The sequence below is a fragment of the Pseudopodoces humilis genome, chromosome 4 (assembly GCF_049639895.1).
Source record: "Pseudopodoces humilis isolate 2021_Gansu_Grassland_sample_001 chromosome 4, ASM4963989v1, whole genome shotgun sequence".
Lineage (NCBI taxonomy): Eukaryota > Metazoa > Chordata > Aves > Passeriformes > Paridae > Pseudopodoces > Pseudopodoces humilis.
Window position 1 is genome coordinate 51,215,159 of NC_142203.1, and position 14,499 is coordinate 51,229,657.

General features: G+C 42.9%; 1 protein-coding gene across 1 annotated transcript in view; it reads right to left on the bottom strand.

Moving 5' to 3' along the window:
- Positions 1 to 14,499, bottom strand: part of DMRT1 (doublesex and mab-3 related transcription factor 1) — a 58,524-nt gene that overhangs the window by 27,231 nt on the left and 16,794 nt on the right. The window contains exon 3 of the mRNA XM_005522765.2: positions 7,445 to 7,728. Within this exon, the coding sequence (XP_005522822.2) occupies positions 7,445 to 7,728 (284 nt within the window). The remainder of the gene's footprint in view (positions 1 to 7,444; positions 7,729 to 14,499) is intronic.

The following is a 14,499-nucleotide window of genomic DNA, read 5'->3' on the forward strand; positions in this document are numbered from 1 at the left end:
CAGATCTCACATCTCTGCTTCTCCCTTGTGCAAGACCATATGCACATGTACAACTGAGAAAAGTTGCTTGCAGGGGACAGCATTATTTCAGCTGTAACAAAATGGAATGATTACTCCCTGTCACTGACTCAATCATGCACACGTTTCCCCTCCCTGTAGAGTGGATCCAGTGATCTGCCTCTTTTCAACACTTCTTTTAGGGGTTTTCTCCATTTCTTAAAAAAACAACTCACTTAAAATCCCTAGATGCAATGAATTATTACTACTATTAATATTAGTGTGTGGTAGCTGGCTAGCAAGAGACATGTTTTATAATCTTATTACCCACACCAAGTCTACGAACCACAGTTCAACTGACAGCCAGAGGCTTGGCTCTGCAAAGAATATGCTGCATATTAACAACTGAAGAAAATCTAAAAACTTTTGGTTTTGTTTTATTGAACAGTTTAGAATCCACACCACGGTAAATCTGAACCATAAGACCTCCTTTTTATAGTGCTTAGCAATCCTATTTTACAGTAACAATAAAAAAACAACCAGTTGTAAAAATTCTTGACCTCAGTGCTGCATTAAAAAGGGGGCTTAGGAGACCACTGCCTGATGAGAAGGGGCATTTGTATTAATCTGTATTCTGTATTAACTCCTGCAGCTCCATGGAGTCCTTTCAGGTTTTGGGATTCCAAAAAGGGAGATCAAGACAGCCTTAGGGAGGCCCTGGAATACTCAGATCATTTTCAACCTGGGGCAGTTCAGCTTTCCAAATGCTACAGTCAGGTACCAGGTTTGGGATCCTGTCCTAGGTCCTGTCCAGGCAGAATGCTGGGGTAATGCAGGGATCACAGGAGAATTCCTGGCCTTCTGATGTCTCCTGCCTCTCTTGTCCTTTCCACACCTACAACAAAGCTGAGACAGGCATGAGCTGGGACAGTCCCACAAACCAGTCTAGTTTGTATCAGTGCAGGCTACATGCCAAAAGAACAAGGCGTATTTTAGGTGAGCAAGAACTGCGGAAGGGAAAGGCATGCATTACTCTTTGCACGGGGCAATCTGAGCTCCTAAGTTGCTTCCCCTCCAGCCACCCACTGCTTGTGCCCTGCTCCAGCTGCAGGATTCACCAAGCACCTCACAGACTTTAGTGGGAGACACATATCATTGGAGCAGCAGCTGGCCTATGCAACATTTACAGGTTCTCCTAAATTGTACAATATAGCACACACTCAGTAATGTTTTAAAAGATGTACTGCAAGCAATGGTGGGATGCTTACAATTCATGAACAAATAAATATAGCCTGATTGGAAGTGGAAGGCCATGAGTGCACTGGAAATTCTTTCCTTGTGCCTTCAAAAGCCATTTTGAGGAACTGAGAGGCAGCAACAGTTTTCCCTCACACAGATAAACTGGAAACAGGACTTGGTCACCACTGAGCAAAATGGTCAGTGCAGCCCTCCAGCTGTGTCCATAGCAAAATCCAGGGAAAACATGAGGAAAATTATTTTGCATCAGACCATTCCTGTAAAAAAACTTTCTCAATAGCTGGTGGAGCAGTATGTAAAGCCCAGTTTCTCTTCCCAAGTTTCTGGCAGCATCTACACAACCTCTACATATCTTCTTCATGAAGGAAGAGCTGAGAAGAGAAGGTGACCTAACCAGAAACAGGAAGGTGTCAAAGCAGAGACCAAGTGGTGACTCACCTCTCTAACCTCAGAGATTAGAAAATGGTCCCGCCCTTCCCAGATATTTATTTAGCCAAAACATCACCTGTGTAATTATTTTATTTGCAGAAGCTGCCAGACACAATCTTGTGAGCACACCACTGTTATTTAAGCAGTACCCTCACACTCTGCAGTTGATCCTGACTATGGGGCTTGTTTCCAAGAAAGACAGGAGGAGGTCATAGATGCTTCTCCTGGGTGACAAGGGCTGAAAAAAATTTCAAAGCAACAGAGGAGATCAAAGTGCAATCTTTCAGCTCTGCCATTGGTGTGCCACATGATCTTGGCCAAATCACTTTACTGGGGATTTTCATCCTTTTATTTCACCTGTGACTCAGCAATAAACTTACCAAACTCAGTAATTACGGAAACATCAGAGAAACTTTAAAGTTTAACATAACCTCCTCCTTCTGTCTTGATCTTAAAAGTAATTTTAGGGGGCATAAAATTGCATTTGTGTCACTGCTTGCAAACAACAGAATTCAAAAATAGGTTGGTTTTTGGCATGGGCAAGAAGGCATCCACTGGACAATGAAATGGAAATTCAGGCAGCAGTAATTTCCCTTCTGTCACCTGTGAGCTGTGTGACTGTCTCAAGTTATTTAACACCTCCCTGCCTCAGTTTCTGCAGCTCTAAACCAGGTTTGCTACAACTCTCCCACCTTGCAATGCTACTGACCTCTCACAACTACTGTTGCACTCATGCTGCCCAAGGTGTTTCATTCCTAAAACTAGCTGAGCATGTTTTCCAGCACAAGGAAAAAATGAGTCTATGATACCCTGCCTTGACTTACTTTGATTCTAGCACAGAAAATACAAGACACATCTATATCTGTCCCCCCTTGATAGACAAACTTAATTAACCTTTGCTATTCTGTTCCAAGCTATTCTTTTAGACAAAGGCAGTGACCCATAAACAATATGTTACCATCACAATCTCAACTGCAGTGACACCTAGAGATATAGCCCTATCAGCAGTATTGGAAAATAAACCACTTAGATTAGCTCCTCCAAGAAATATGGATTGCATTCATGTCACACATGAGCTGTCAGAAACATTAGGATACTTTTAGCATAAATCTGTAGTGTGAAGGGTATGTTATGAATACAGTATATAATTCACTGCTTACACATAAAATTGGGACTGTCTTGGGTGACTTGCACAATGTGTATATATTTACACACACATGCATACATTTTACACTGACTTCTGGAGAGTATGGCTGCAGTTTCTGTAAGAGAGACAGGCTTTTTGGAGGAATACTGGGCCAGGAAGCAGAAGTAGGTGGCAGAAGTCAAAAAGAGCCATCTTTCTTTACTAGCAAGTGGCTATTCTTCAAACTCCTGGCTGTCCCATCACAGCCACATTCTTCTGGATTTAGTAAAAGAGTTTTTTCAAGTTTGGTACTTCCAAGAAATCCTTAAAAAGCAAATTCCTCCATCAGCAATACTAAATATTTCATTTTCAGATGGTAAATGTAAATCCCACACTAGAAAATAAGTAAAAATTTTCCCAGTTTCTCACACATATTTATTTTTGCTCTAAACTGGTGTAAGGAAAGAACAAAAAAGTTGAGGTTCTGAAAATAAGAATACTGCTTTGCCAAGCTGCATGAGAAGAGAAGAGAAGAGAAGAGAAGAGAAGAGAAGAGAAGAGAAGAGAAGAGAAGAGAAGAGAAGAGAAGAGAAGAGAAGAGAAGAGAAGAGAAGAGAAGAGAAGAGAAGAGAAGAGAAGAGAAGAGAAGAGAAAATTAAATTCTGAAATGTGTCCAAAACCTCCACACCATCCTTAACCTTTTCCCAGGTTCCAGGAGCAGGATCTCTGGAGTTACCAGAATAACAAAGAAAAAGCAGCCACTGGTCCCCAGGTGTGGGGACACGTTCTGTATCTTGCTGATTTTTAATGGTTTAGCTGCGTGAACCAGAAGTTCAATCATTTTTTGGGGATGATGTTAACACACGACAAGTCCAGACTAGACTTGTGCTGTGGATCACATGCCAGCAGTTTGTGAGCTTAGAAAATCAAGTCTGATTAGATTCAGATGTGTCCATTAAGGTTTTACTTTTGCTGTGACAGAAAAGGCTGCAATCACTGTGTATTCTCCTACTGCAGCAAGACCAATTTCAGAAGCACCAACTTCCAAGTACACCAACCCACTTAGCTGCAAACTGATTTTACTGTTAACTGGATGGAATGCACACAAATTCCCATTGTAATAAGCAATTACAAGAGCTTCAAGGGAGACTCCAGATGCTCACATAGGGCTGGAGTGAAAGGAGAGGTACAGTAACCAACAAATCTGCTACATTTCCTACCAACCTAGCCTCGTCTCTTCCTCAGCTGCAACACCAAACATATCTGATTATCTGCCTTAGAGCTGGCAGGAGCAGCAGAATATAAATGACCAAAGGATTCTCAATCAAAACAATAATCTTCATTATGCTTATCAAATCATGATGGATACAGCTTCTGGTGTGACTGTATATAGATGAGGAAAACCTAGAAAAACATAAAATATTTGCACCTTTATGAATCCATTTGAGCACGCCAGCCTCTGCAAAGAACAAAGACTAATGAAATCTGACATTAATCTACATTAAAGATTCAGTGATTCAGTTTATTTGCCAATGCTCAATGATGCATTAATCCTCATCTCATCCCACACACACTCACATGTTTCCTCCCTGGCTATTCTCTCTCTTGCTCCCTAAATTCTGAAATAGCAGACAGCTGGGCTGCTCAAGGCCTTGTCTGCATCCAGAAGTTAGCTTACTTTAAATATGCAATTCTCCCTGTGTGGTTAAAGTTAATCTAGGATCCATGAGCCTTTGCCGAATTGAGCCTGGAAAAGCCAGCTGTCTTGTCTACCCAGCTTAAACTAGCACACCTTCCAGTGAGCACACTGGTGACTTCTACCATCAAAGAAACCCTCCTGTGAGCTCACACCTTAGCAAGCTGCCCTAATTTGGTTACACCAGGCACTGCCCAGTTATGCTTCCTGCAAAGAAACAAAGATCAAACACTTTGATCAAAACAGTTATAGCAATACTCTTATAGCAATAAATACAAGTCAGATAAGAAGCTGTACTCCTACTGGAGTCTGGTTAAGAAATCCTGTACATGTAAAAAATAAATTCAGTCAGTACAAGCAGCCCAGCAAAGTCCCTGTTTCTTCTGAGGAGAATAACCATGCACAGATTTGCCAGCAAAATCTCCTGAAGGTGTAAGCAAGGTCTGATTCCTCTTCAAGGATCATGATTTGAATAAAACTCTCCTTTAATTCCCTATTGTGCTTTACAGAAAAGCTCATTTGTTACTCATCCTCCATTTAATGCTATTTCTGTGAACTTCCATTGCTGGTAACCCACATGAGCAGAATTATGTTTAACCATGTGCAGAAACTGAGACCTTGTTCCCCTTAAAACAAACCATCTTCAGTGCCACACAGGTTTTTACAACCTCAGCATCACTACACCCACTGCCACCAAATGTTTTCTAGCCTCTCACTAAAACTTTCTATGATTATTTGTGCAATGTTATGCTGTTGTAAGAGTATGCAAAACCTATGACTCCCACCTCTTCCAGCAGTAGCAATCCTACTTGCAGATCAGTCTGAGAAACAGCTTGTAGGTTACACAGGATTGACCTTGAACTACACCCTGCCCTACTGCAGAGAAGAAGTGGGTCCTGCTTTTAGGGCATTTAGAAGCTGGGGAGACATCAATTCTTTAGGCAAAAAGCAGCACCTTTATTCTCTCTGCTCTGACATCTAACCAAAATAGCACTGAGGGATCCCATAAGGTCTGCTCCAGAGAAATTAAAATCTTAGATGTGGTAGATAATTAAATTCACATAAAGGTGAACAAAATAATACGATATATCGCACAAGAGACATCCACAGCTTTGAGCCTGCTGGTGGAAGGAAAATTGTCCTTTTTGACACCAACCATGTCATTTTTTCCTTACTTCCCTCTTCAAGATCTCATTAATCTGAATGGCACTTAAGCAGAAGTACATTTCTGCAGGGCCTGAAGAGAATTATGGAAATCATAAAGTTGCTTTTTATTTCTTTAAGGGTGTCAAAGGTTCCACAAGCAACAGGTGATCTCACAAGTGAGACACAGAGTCTCTAAACCAAGACTTTTAATATAAATTACAGTACGTGACAACAGAACCATAAGGACACCACATCTTCATTCCAAGGTTTAACATGTTTTAAGCTACTCACATAGCTCTTCCTCAAACACTATGTGCTAGGTGAAGTGTGGGACTAGCAGCCTGCAAGAACACTATTTTCAAAAGGCAAATATTGCTGCCCTTCATTTGTGTTGTGATGGTATCTTCATGCATCAGCAATATAAGTGCTGCAGATGTTTGAGAGGTAACCCTCTATCTGAAATACTCTTCTATACCAGGCTAACCCAATCAACCAAAACGAAAGAGTTCAAAAAGCACTTGGCACCTTACCCCATTACCATACACAAAATCCTGTAGCCTTAACTAACTTTCCCCTTGGCCTGGTGATTGGCTGGAGAGGATGCCATCAATTGGAAGGGTGTACCTTCATGTATCAACATGCTGAGAAGAAAGCTCTCATGGCATGGGCTTGCACCACAGAAGGAAGACAGAGAACTCTTTATCCCATACAGCTGTACTCATGGCAGAAAAAGGGACACGGAATAGCAATAAATGCTACATTAATTGTAATCACCTCATTTCAGCTTCTCGGTATCAAAAAAAACCCGCCCTTTTGGAGCTGGTCCCTGTGCCAGAGAGACCTGGCTAGAGAAACTCTCTGTCAGCAAACAGGATGACCTATCTGTTCACTTATACAAGGAGGTTTTGGTGGACATTTCATTGTTGAGTGGTTTCACAACACAGACTTTGCAGAAGCAGCGTGACCTGTCTTGATGCTCTACAGAAGAGGTTTACCCTCTCCTGTCCTTACACAAGGGACACAAGCATACACAGACTCAGAGAGTACAGCCTTACCAGCTCAGTCTCACACAGAAACAACATCTCTGCAGTCCAAAACCAAACAGTCCCGGAGCCACTGAAATGCTTCCACTTTGCCAAGAATTCCCCACATCGCCAGATTTCTCCTTTTTCTAGTTTTTGACTGGTACCGAGTTGGAGGCTATGATTACCAAGTCCTAGAGTGCGAGGGCTTGATTTGCTTTATATCCTAACAAAGTACACAGAGCTCTGGTTTGAATCTCTCAGGTACTGCCTGTAACCAGAGCTACACAAGTCAAAATGACAAGCACTGGAACTGCCATTGCTAGAAGAACACACAACTAGCAATATGCCACATCACATTCAACTGACTGCAACCAAACCACTGCACATCAGCATGGTCCCCTGGGTCACCTCAGCACCTCAGATGTGAACATGGAAAAAAACCCCATGTTTCTGAAGAGCAAAGCCTCCCAGAAATTACACCTGAGACTCTCAGGATGTTATCTTGGACAATTGAGTTGGCCTCTTTTTCTGGAAAACAATTACTGATCTACTGTCACGTAATACAGAAGACAAAATCAAGCTAGTGCACCCTTTGCGCTTGTGGCAATTTATCTGTAACACTATCACTGTCCCACAATGGAATTGCTTTTGTTATGCTGCATTGCAACTGACCATTTTGTCTAACATTTTCAAAATGGGTCCTAATGCCACCCTGGAGTATGATTCTGGTTTTGCACTGCCATGAAGCCAGCAAAGAGGAGATCATACCTGCCACTGTTTTCCTGACTGGCTCGGCATGTATGTTGCTGGGAGACTTCGAAGGCTGTTCTTCATGGCCGACCCTACAATTGTACCCCCCGTCTCACTTGAGGAAGGCTCACTGGCCACTGCCATCTGGTATTGGGAGTAATTGTACAGGTTGTTATAACAAGGATACAGGGACGGTTGGTAAAAACTGCTGTAGTAGGCGGAGTCCACAACCAGCTCAGATGTGCTCTCCAAGTGCCCTCTGCTGGGGATGGAAGGGATGTCCTGAACGAGCATCCGTCCCTCTGGAAAAGAAAAAAAGACCATTATCTCTCATTATCTTCTAATGAGCTACAACTCCTTACAAAGGCCGGACAGAGAGTGGTAATTAAGAAGAGGTAGGAGCTGAAAGCTAAACATGACTGAGTCTTTGGTGAAAACTCAAGTGGACCAACAGCTACTCAGGAGTCCAAGACTGCCACCTACACACACCACAGACTGCGTAACAGCAGACAAAACCAACTGCAGGTTAAGACAATGCTCTGAATTCTCAATCAGTATCAACTGATGAGGATAGTGATTTACATCACCTAACTTTGCAGTCCCCCACTACTTTTTAACGTGTAACAGTGTGCCAAGTCTCTTGTAACTCTCTAGAAGCAGGAAGGATCTAGCTACAGAATGACTCCTCCCAGCCAGCGTCCTGAAGATGAGAGGACACTTTCTGAACATGCCTCTAGGAAGGGCAAAAAGCTGCAAGGCAAGAGAAGCTGCAGTGGGGAAAGTACCACAGGAACAGCCAAGGTGTCCCAGAAACCCACACGCTACCTGAGAGCAGTAAGGTCCTCAATCCTTGCTGAGCCTTCATAACCAAATTTAGCTCCCGCACCTACAAAATCAGAGAGCAGAACAAGATCCACACTGCTAGCAAAAGAGGAGGAGGAGAAAGATACTGCTTGTGACTTGCTGCATCCACTCTGGAGTGCCTCCAGACCAGGGGTTAGCTGGCTACACTACCCACAGGCACTGTCTGCCTCCCTGTCATTCCCTTAGATGGGGAAGCTCCTCAGACAATGAGAAGCAATGATTTCCCCACTCCATGGTCAACCAGTGCCTTGCAATAATTGCAAGCACAAAAAATACAAGGTGTTTGGGTGTTGCATTGCACACCCAAGCTCTCTCTCCTACTTGGCATCAGTTACACTGCCAAGCCAAACACAAGAAAAAACTATCACAATCTTATATATACATTTAAAGAGAAAAAAATCAAACATCCAAATCCCTCCATATCTACAGCTCTGGCTCTAGTTTGCATGTCTGTGAGCCTGCCTTGTACCAGTTCTCTGTAAGGAGGCCCTCTTCTCCCCATCATGTTGTCCAACTGTTTTATGGAGAAGAAAACAATGTGGCTTAATGCATATGGACGAGCTCACAAGAACTATTGGTATGGACATGAAGCAGCATGGGCAACAGGCACATAGGAAGTAACAGCCCTAGGAGACATTTCAGGCAGGCATAGCTTGTTCTGGATCTTTCTCTTGGTGTTTGCATATCTTGACTACTTACCTGTAGGCGGAATATGGTGGCATACCAGCCTCTAAGTCGTGATAACAACATTCATGGTACTGTGTGTTAGCTGCATACTAGTTAAAATCATCAGTTTTACCAATTATTGCCATTTACAACACAATTCTCTTTCACTTCTTCAGTTATAGTGAAAGCTTTTTGCAATCATTGATCATCTCCTTCCAGGTCACTAAATTACACAGTGCCCCCATTCATGACATCGTTCTGTTGACATCAATGAATTATTTATTAGCAAAGACTGTTTTATTCTTCTGGCACCTTATATTTCTGAACCAAGTCAGCTGGCTGTGTTTATCTGGAGTATTTCTCAAATTTGCACATAAAACAGAAGTGCCTGCAATGCCACAGAAGACTTTTCAGAGTTTTTCCACTTTCACTAATTTTTTTAATTGTTATTATTCTGCTTCTGGGCAAGACTCTTAGATCCTTTGTCTGTGTCTGATAAAATCAAAACTTAGACCACCAGCACAGCACAAGCTTGACTCCCCTCCCTAAACTTACCTCTCAAATAAAGCTGCATTCCAATTGCTCTGCTTTAAATGTTGCAAAATAGAAGCCAAAAGCAAAATCCTCCAACACATTCCTTGCTGGGATACAGATTTCACATGAGAGACATGCAAGGCAGTCACCTGCTGAACTCCTCACAAGGCTACTACATTAAGTTGCATAAATGCACGATTTCTTCTAAAATATCTGCAATGTCTTTCAATTTACAGTGCATCATTAGAATGGCTACTACTCCCCATTAAAAATACTAGCACCAGGAAGATGACATCTTTTAACACCTACATGACATGGATGAGAGGATCAAGATTACCCTCAGTCAGTTCACGGACAACACCAAGCTGTGTGGGAGTGTTGATCTGCTGGAGGGCAGGCAGGCTCTGCAGAGGGATCTGGACAGGCTGGATCATGGGCCAAGGCCGTGCTGTGAGGTTCAACAAGGCCCAGAGCTGGGTCCTGCCCTTGGGTCACAACAGCCCCAGGCAGTGCCACAGGCTGGGGCAGAGTGGCTGGAAAGCTGCCCAGAGGAAAAGGCCCTGGGGGTGCTGGTGACAGCAGCTGAACAGGAGCCAGCAGTGCCCAGGTGGCCAAGGAGGCCAATGGCATTCTGGCCTGTGCCAGCAATAGTGTGGCCAGCAGGAGCAGGCCAGGGATTGTCACCTGAACTCAGCATTGGGGAGGCCACACCTCAAATCCTGCATCCAGTTTTGGGCCTCTCACTCCAAGGAAGACAATGAGGTGCTGGAGCATGTCCCGAGAAGGGCAGTGGAGCAGAGGAAGGGTCTGGAACACCGATCCTATGAGGAGTGGCTGGGGGAGCTGGGGTTATTTAGGCTGGAAAAAGGCTCAGGGGGACCTTACTGCTCTCTGCAACTGCCTCAAAGTAGGTTGTAGTCAGGTGGGGTTTTGTAGCTGGACTCTTCTCCCAGGTATGAAATGGTAAAATGACAGGAGACAGCCTCAAGCTGTGCCAGTGAAGGTTCAGGTTGGACATCAGAAACAACTTTATGGAAAGAGTAGTTAAGCATTGGAATGTGCTGCCCAGGGAGGTGGTGGAATCATCATTCCTTGAGAGTTTCAAGGAATGACTGGATGTGGCAGGTAGTGTTCTGGTCAAGTGGACAAGGTGGTGATGGGTCAAAGGCTGGACTCAACAATCTTAACAAGTCTTTTCCAATCTAAATGATTCTGTAATTCTGATTCTCTAATACACAGGAGAGATCAGTGACCCCAGGTACCAGCAGCTAAAAGGAAGAAGGGGAGAAAGTAACAGGTATGGTTGCAGCTTTTGGAAAGGTCTTATGCACTACACTTCCTAATATGCAACAAGATGGGCTAGGCTGGAATAGAAACCTACCCATAGCTATCCACCAAATCACACAAGCATTCCTGATATTCCTGATGCTTCTGTGTCATTCTCTGTCATGCTGTTAGTGCTACAGCTTCCTCCTGAAGAGCAGCAGTGTCAGTATTCCGTTGCATTTAGAAGGAGAAAAAAATAAAATGCTTTTTAATCCTTCTTTTCTCTATCTTCTATCTGTGGTTTGGGCTACCACCATTTGGCACCAGCAGTGCAAAGTCTGACTTGTCACACTTTGACAATGAATTTTCCTTTATGTAGCTGCACAATGCCCACCAGTTCAGGGCTGTTACAAACCCACCAGAAGTGTCCTCTGCTTTCTTTCTGGCCATCACTCCATGCTCCAATAGTCTTCACACTACTATCAGCTGTTATCTCCAAAGCTGGTCTGCAGAGCTGATTCATCCAGCCACCCATATGCATAAATCCCCAAGCATCAGCAAACTGGGATATTTTTCTCTTATAAACCCACAGTTATGAAATCCATGGTCCTTGTAACATCTCTGACACACAACCATTCTGAGCTGCAGGGCCACACCACAGAGATGTGCCTCAGCAGATTAACAACAAAAACAGGAGCAAAGGGAAAGGGAAAAGTTCAAATTAAGGGAAAGACACATCCAGCTCCTTGAAGAACTTAGCTCTCCTGTGACAGCACAGGAAACAGAGTCCGAAGAGTTCATTTTCCCTAAATCCCATGAGACACCACACTTCTAAATGTGGAAAGACAGGAATCAACATCTGTAACTGTCTAGCTGGGGTTACTTTGGTTGACTCTTGGCCCATACCTCTAAGGGTAGACTCCTGTCTACTGGCTGAACCTTCCTACAGCCATGCCTCCAGCAGCTCAACCAACTCAGTGTTCTCCTCAAGGGAGGCTGCACCAAGTCAGCCTGTGACTTGCCAGCAACTGCCAGCAAGTAGCTAACACCAAAGTTAAGAAAGCAGCTTTCAGCTGATTTCCTTCTTCCAAGTGTAATTCAACACAGCTGAATGGCTCTCCTAGCAAAGAGAGTCCTCACTTGCCTTAGAGCTTGCAGCATTACAACACTTGCATATCAGGGTGCAATTTTTGATATGAATTAAGTTCTCAAGAAGGCAACCCCTGCTGCATTCTCAAGCTCCCACTCTGCCCCTCCACCTGCACTTTAAAATACAAGATCTGCTGCAGGAGCTAGGCTTATGCCTTTGCTGTCCTCATGCTCTAGATGGAAAAAGTAGGAAGAGCTCCTGGGCCTTTCCCTTGCTATTGCACACAAATTTGAATATTATGGAAGTTGCAAATATGACATGATCAAAAATGGGACTGAGCCTGTTCAAGGAGGTACAGAAATTAGAATAATAGTAACAAAAAAATAAAGCTGTTTAAATTTTCACTCAGATTTTGGAACACCAAGTCTACCGTGTAGGGCCATCACAGGCCCTCCATCCATAAGCAACATTCTTGCAGCAAAGACAACAGCACCTCTTCAAGCAGCTGTGCCCTTGGATCTCTAAGTTCTTTTCTACGTCTTTACTAATTCCTGTAGACAACCGATGCTACTTTTTTTGCACTATGTACACAGTGTGAAATATGGCCCACTCTTTCATAGAAGATCAATATGATGCACAATAAATATTGGTATTGATCTTTCAGTGTTGTAGACGACTCTCCAGCTCTATGGCATATTAATAGTATTTAACCAGTAATTCATTTCAGGGTGGCTGGTATTTTCTTTTAAAGAAGGTGAGTACTAGGGGTCAGTTACACATATATGTCTTTTACATTCAGTAACCTATGATGGGCTCCTGCCTTCGCTTAGCGGAGCACGGTGAAAAACACTGGTCCAGGCCTTAGGTAATGTAAACCAGTCTCAGACCATTTACTTCAATAAAGCTATGGCGATTTACACAAATTGCGGATATGCATGGCAAAATCAACGCAGAGGCCAGTATATAGATCATTTGGGAGGAGAAAAGCCAGGTAATTTACAGGAATTTCCATCATCATCTCTTTCTTGCAGATGCAAATGTGTTTTTAAGGATATATACGGAAAAGTACACTGAAATTTGAAGGCTACATAAAAACATGGAGTATTTTCTATTCCTACTGGTACTGTTAAGGGCCAGTCTTACATTTTACTATATGCTAGCAATGGTAATTTAAGTATGTCTGGGTAAGCCTCTGATATGAGGTCAAATGACATAGAGTCCATACTATTAGACTTTCTTAGCATGTAAAACAGGGTGGTAGCACCAAAGTGCATACTGGGAATGTTTACTGGACCACACAGAAATCTGGGGGAGATTATTAGTCTGCTTATTTGTGACAGGTGCACACCAGTAACTGTTTTATAAATCAGAGAGCAGAGCCACATTTCAATGTCTGGGAGCATGCCATAGCATGCTTCAATCTAGTCGTGTGGCATTAGACCAGATTAGTCTCTGATTGTGCATTTCAGAAAAGGTATTTGTGTATACACTGTGGCAATTAAGGGAATTTCACTGCCCCCATTTATTGGCATGTGTTCTTATAAAAACCAATGCTTAACAGTTTCTGGTTTTTCTATGCCTACAGAGACTCTGCACATACACAGCTCTGCTGTTGAAAATACGTAACTGTGACTACTCAAGTAACACAGTGACTAAGGAGCAGGTAAGCACTGCTCACTAAGCAAAGCTCAGCTACTGGTAAATTTACATTTCATGCAGTTTTCAATTTAGAGTGACTGTTTTCACCACATTCAATACTTCCTGCAACCCAGCTTCTACAGCAGGGACAGCTATACCATTAAAACACACACAAAAAAGTATTCAATCAGGAAATACCTGCCTTCATACCTCAAAAGAATCTTGTATCTCTACCTGACAATTTCTCCTCGCTCAGTACATAAAGCACTGACACACTCCTATCAGGTGGTTTAGCAATATTAAGTCTTGCAATGCATTAGTTTAGTTCAATTTGTATCTGGCTTTGAGGTTGGACAGTAGCCTTGAACAAGGCCAGTATGAAATCACTCCCTAACATCACAATCAGAAACTCTGGTACAATGTGTTTCTCCCACCAAACAATCATGACAGAGCTATTTCAGATGTCAAAGAAAGCTGGCACTATTACTTTCTGCTGAGAAACGCTGCCTGCCAAGGAACAAAACCCACACACTCGCTCTGTCTTTGGTTGGAGTATTTCTGTTCCCTTCCCATTAGAAGTTGTGGATTATCTTTGGTTCCAGCATTGAACTTTTAGCTTGATATAAAGTTAATGCGCTAGACAATGTTCATTTCAGGCAAAGCTGTGGGGTTGTGTAATTTTCTGCCACCCCCAAAAAAGGCCATTATCTGTAATTACCCATTACCATGCATAATTATTTCTTCTATTCTGGTCTATGGCCCCCAGGACTTCATGATGTTACAGCTCACTGCATTATCTTATCAAATTTGTTAAGGAAGCTTTTTTGACCTTTTGAGCACTTGTCACAGCATATACAAAAGCCGGCAGTAAATTGTCTAAGCATGTAGTGTGTGATTTATTACTTGCATAGTGATACCGTACAAATATTACACATGAACACCTTCCCTATTCCCACTCCCTGCCTTAGATAAAGTGAAAAAAAGGAAAGGAAGCCCCTCCAGTATAAGAAGGAAG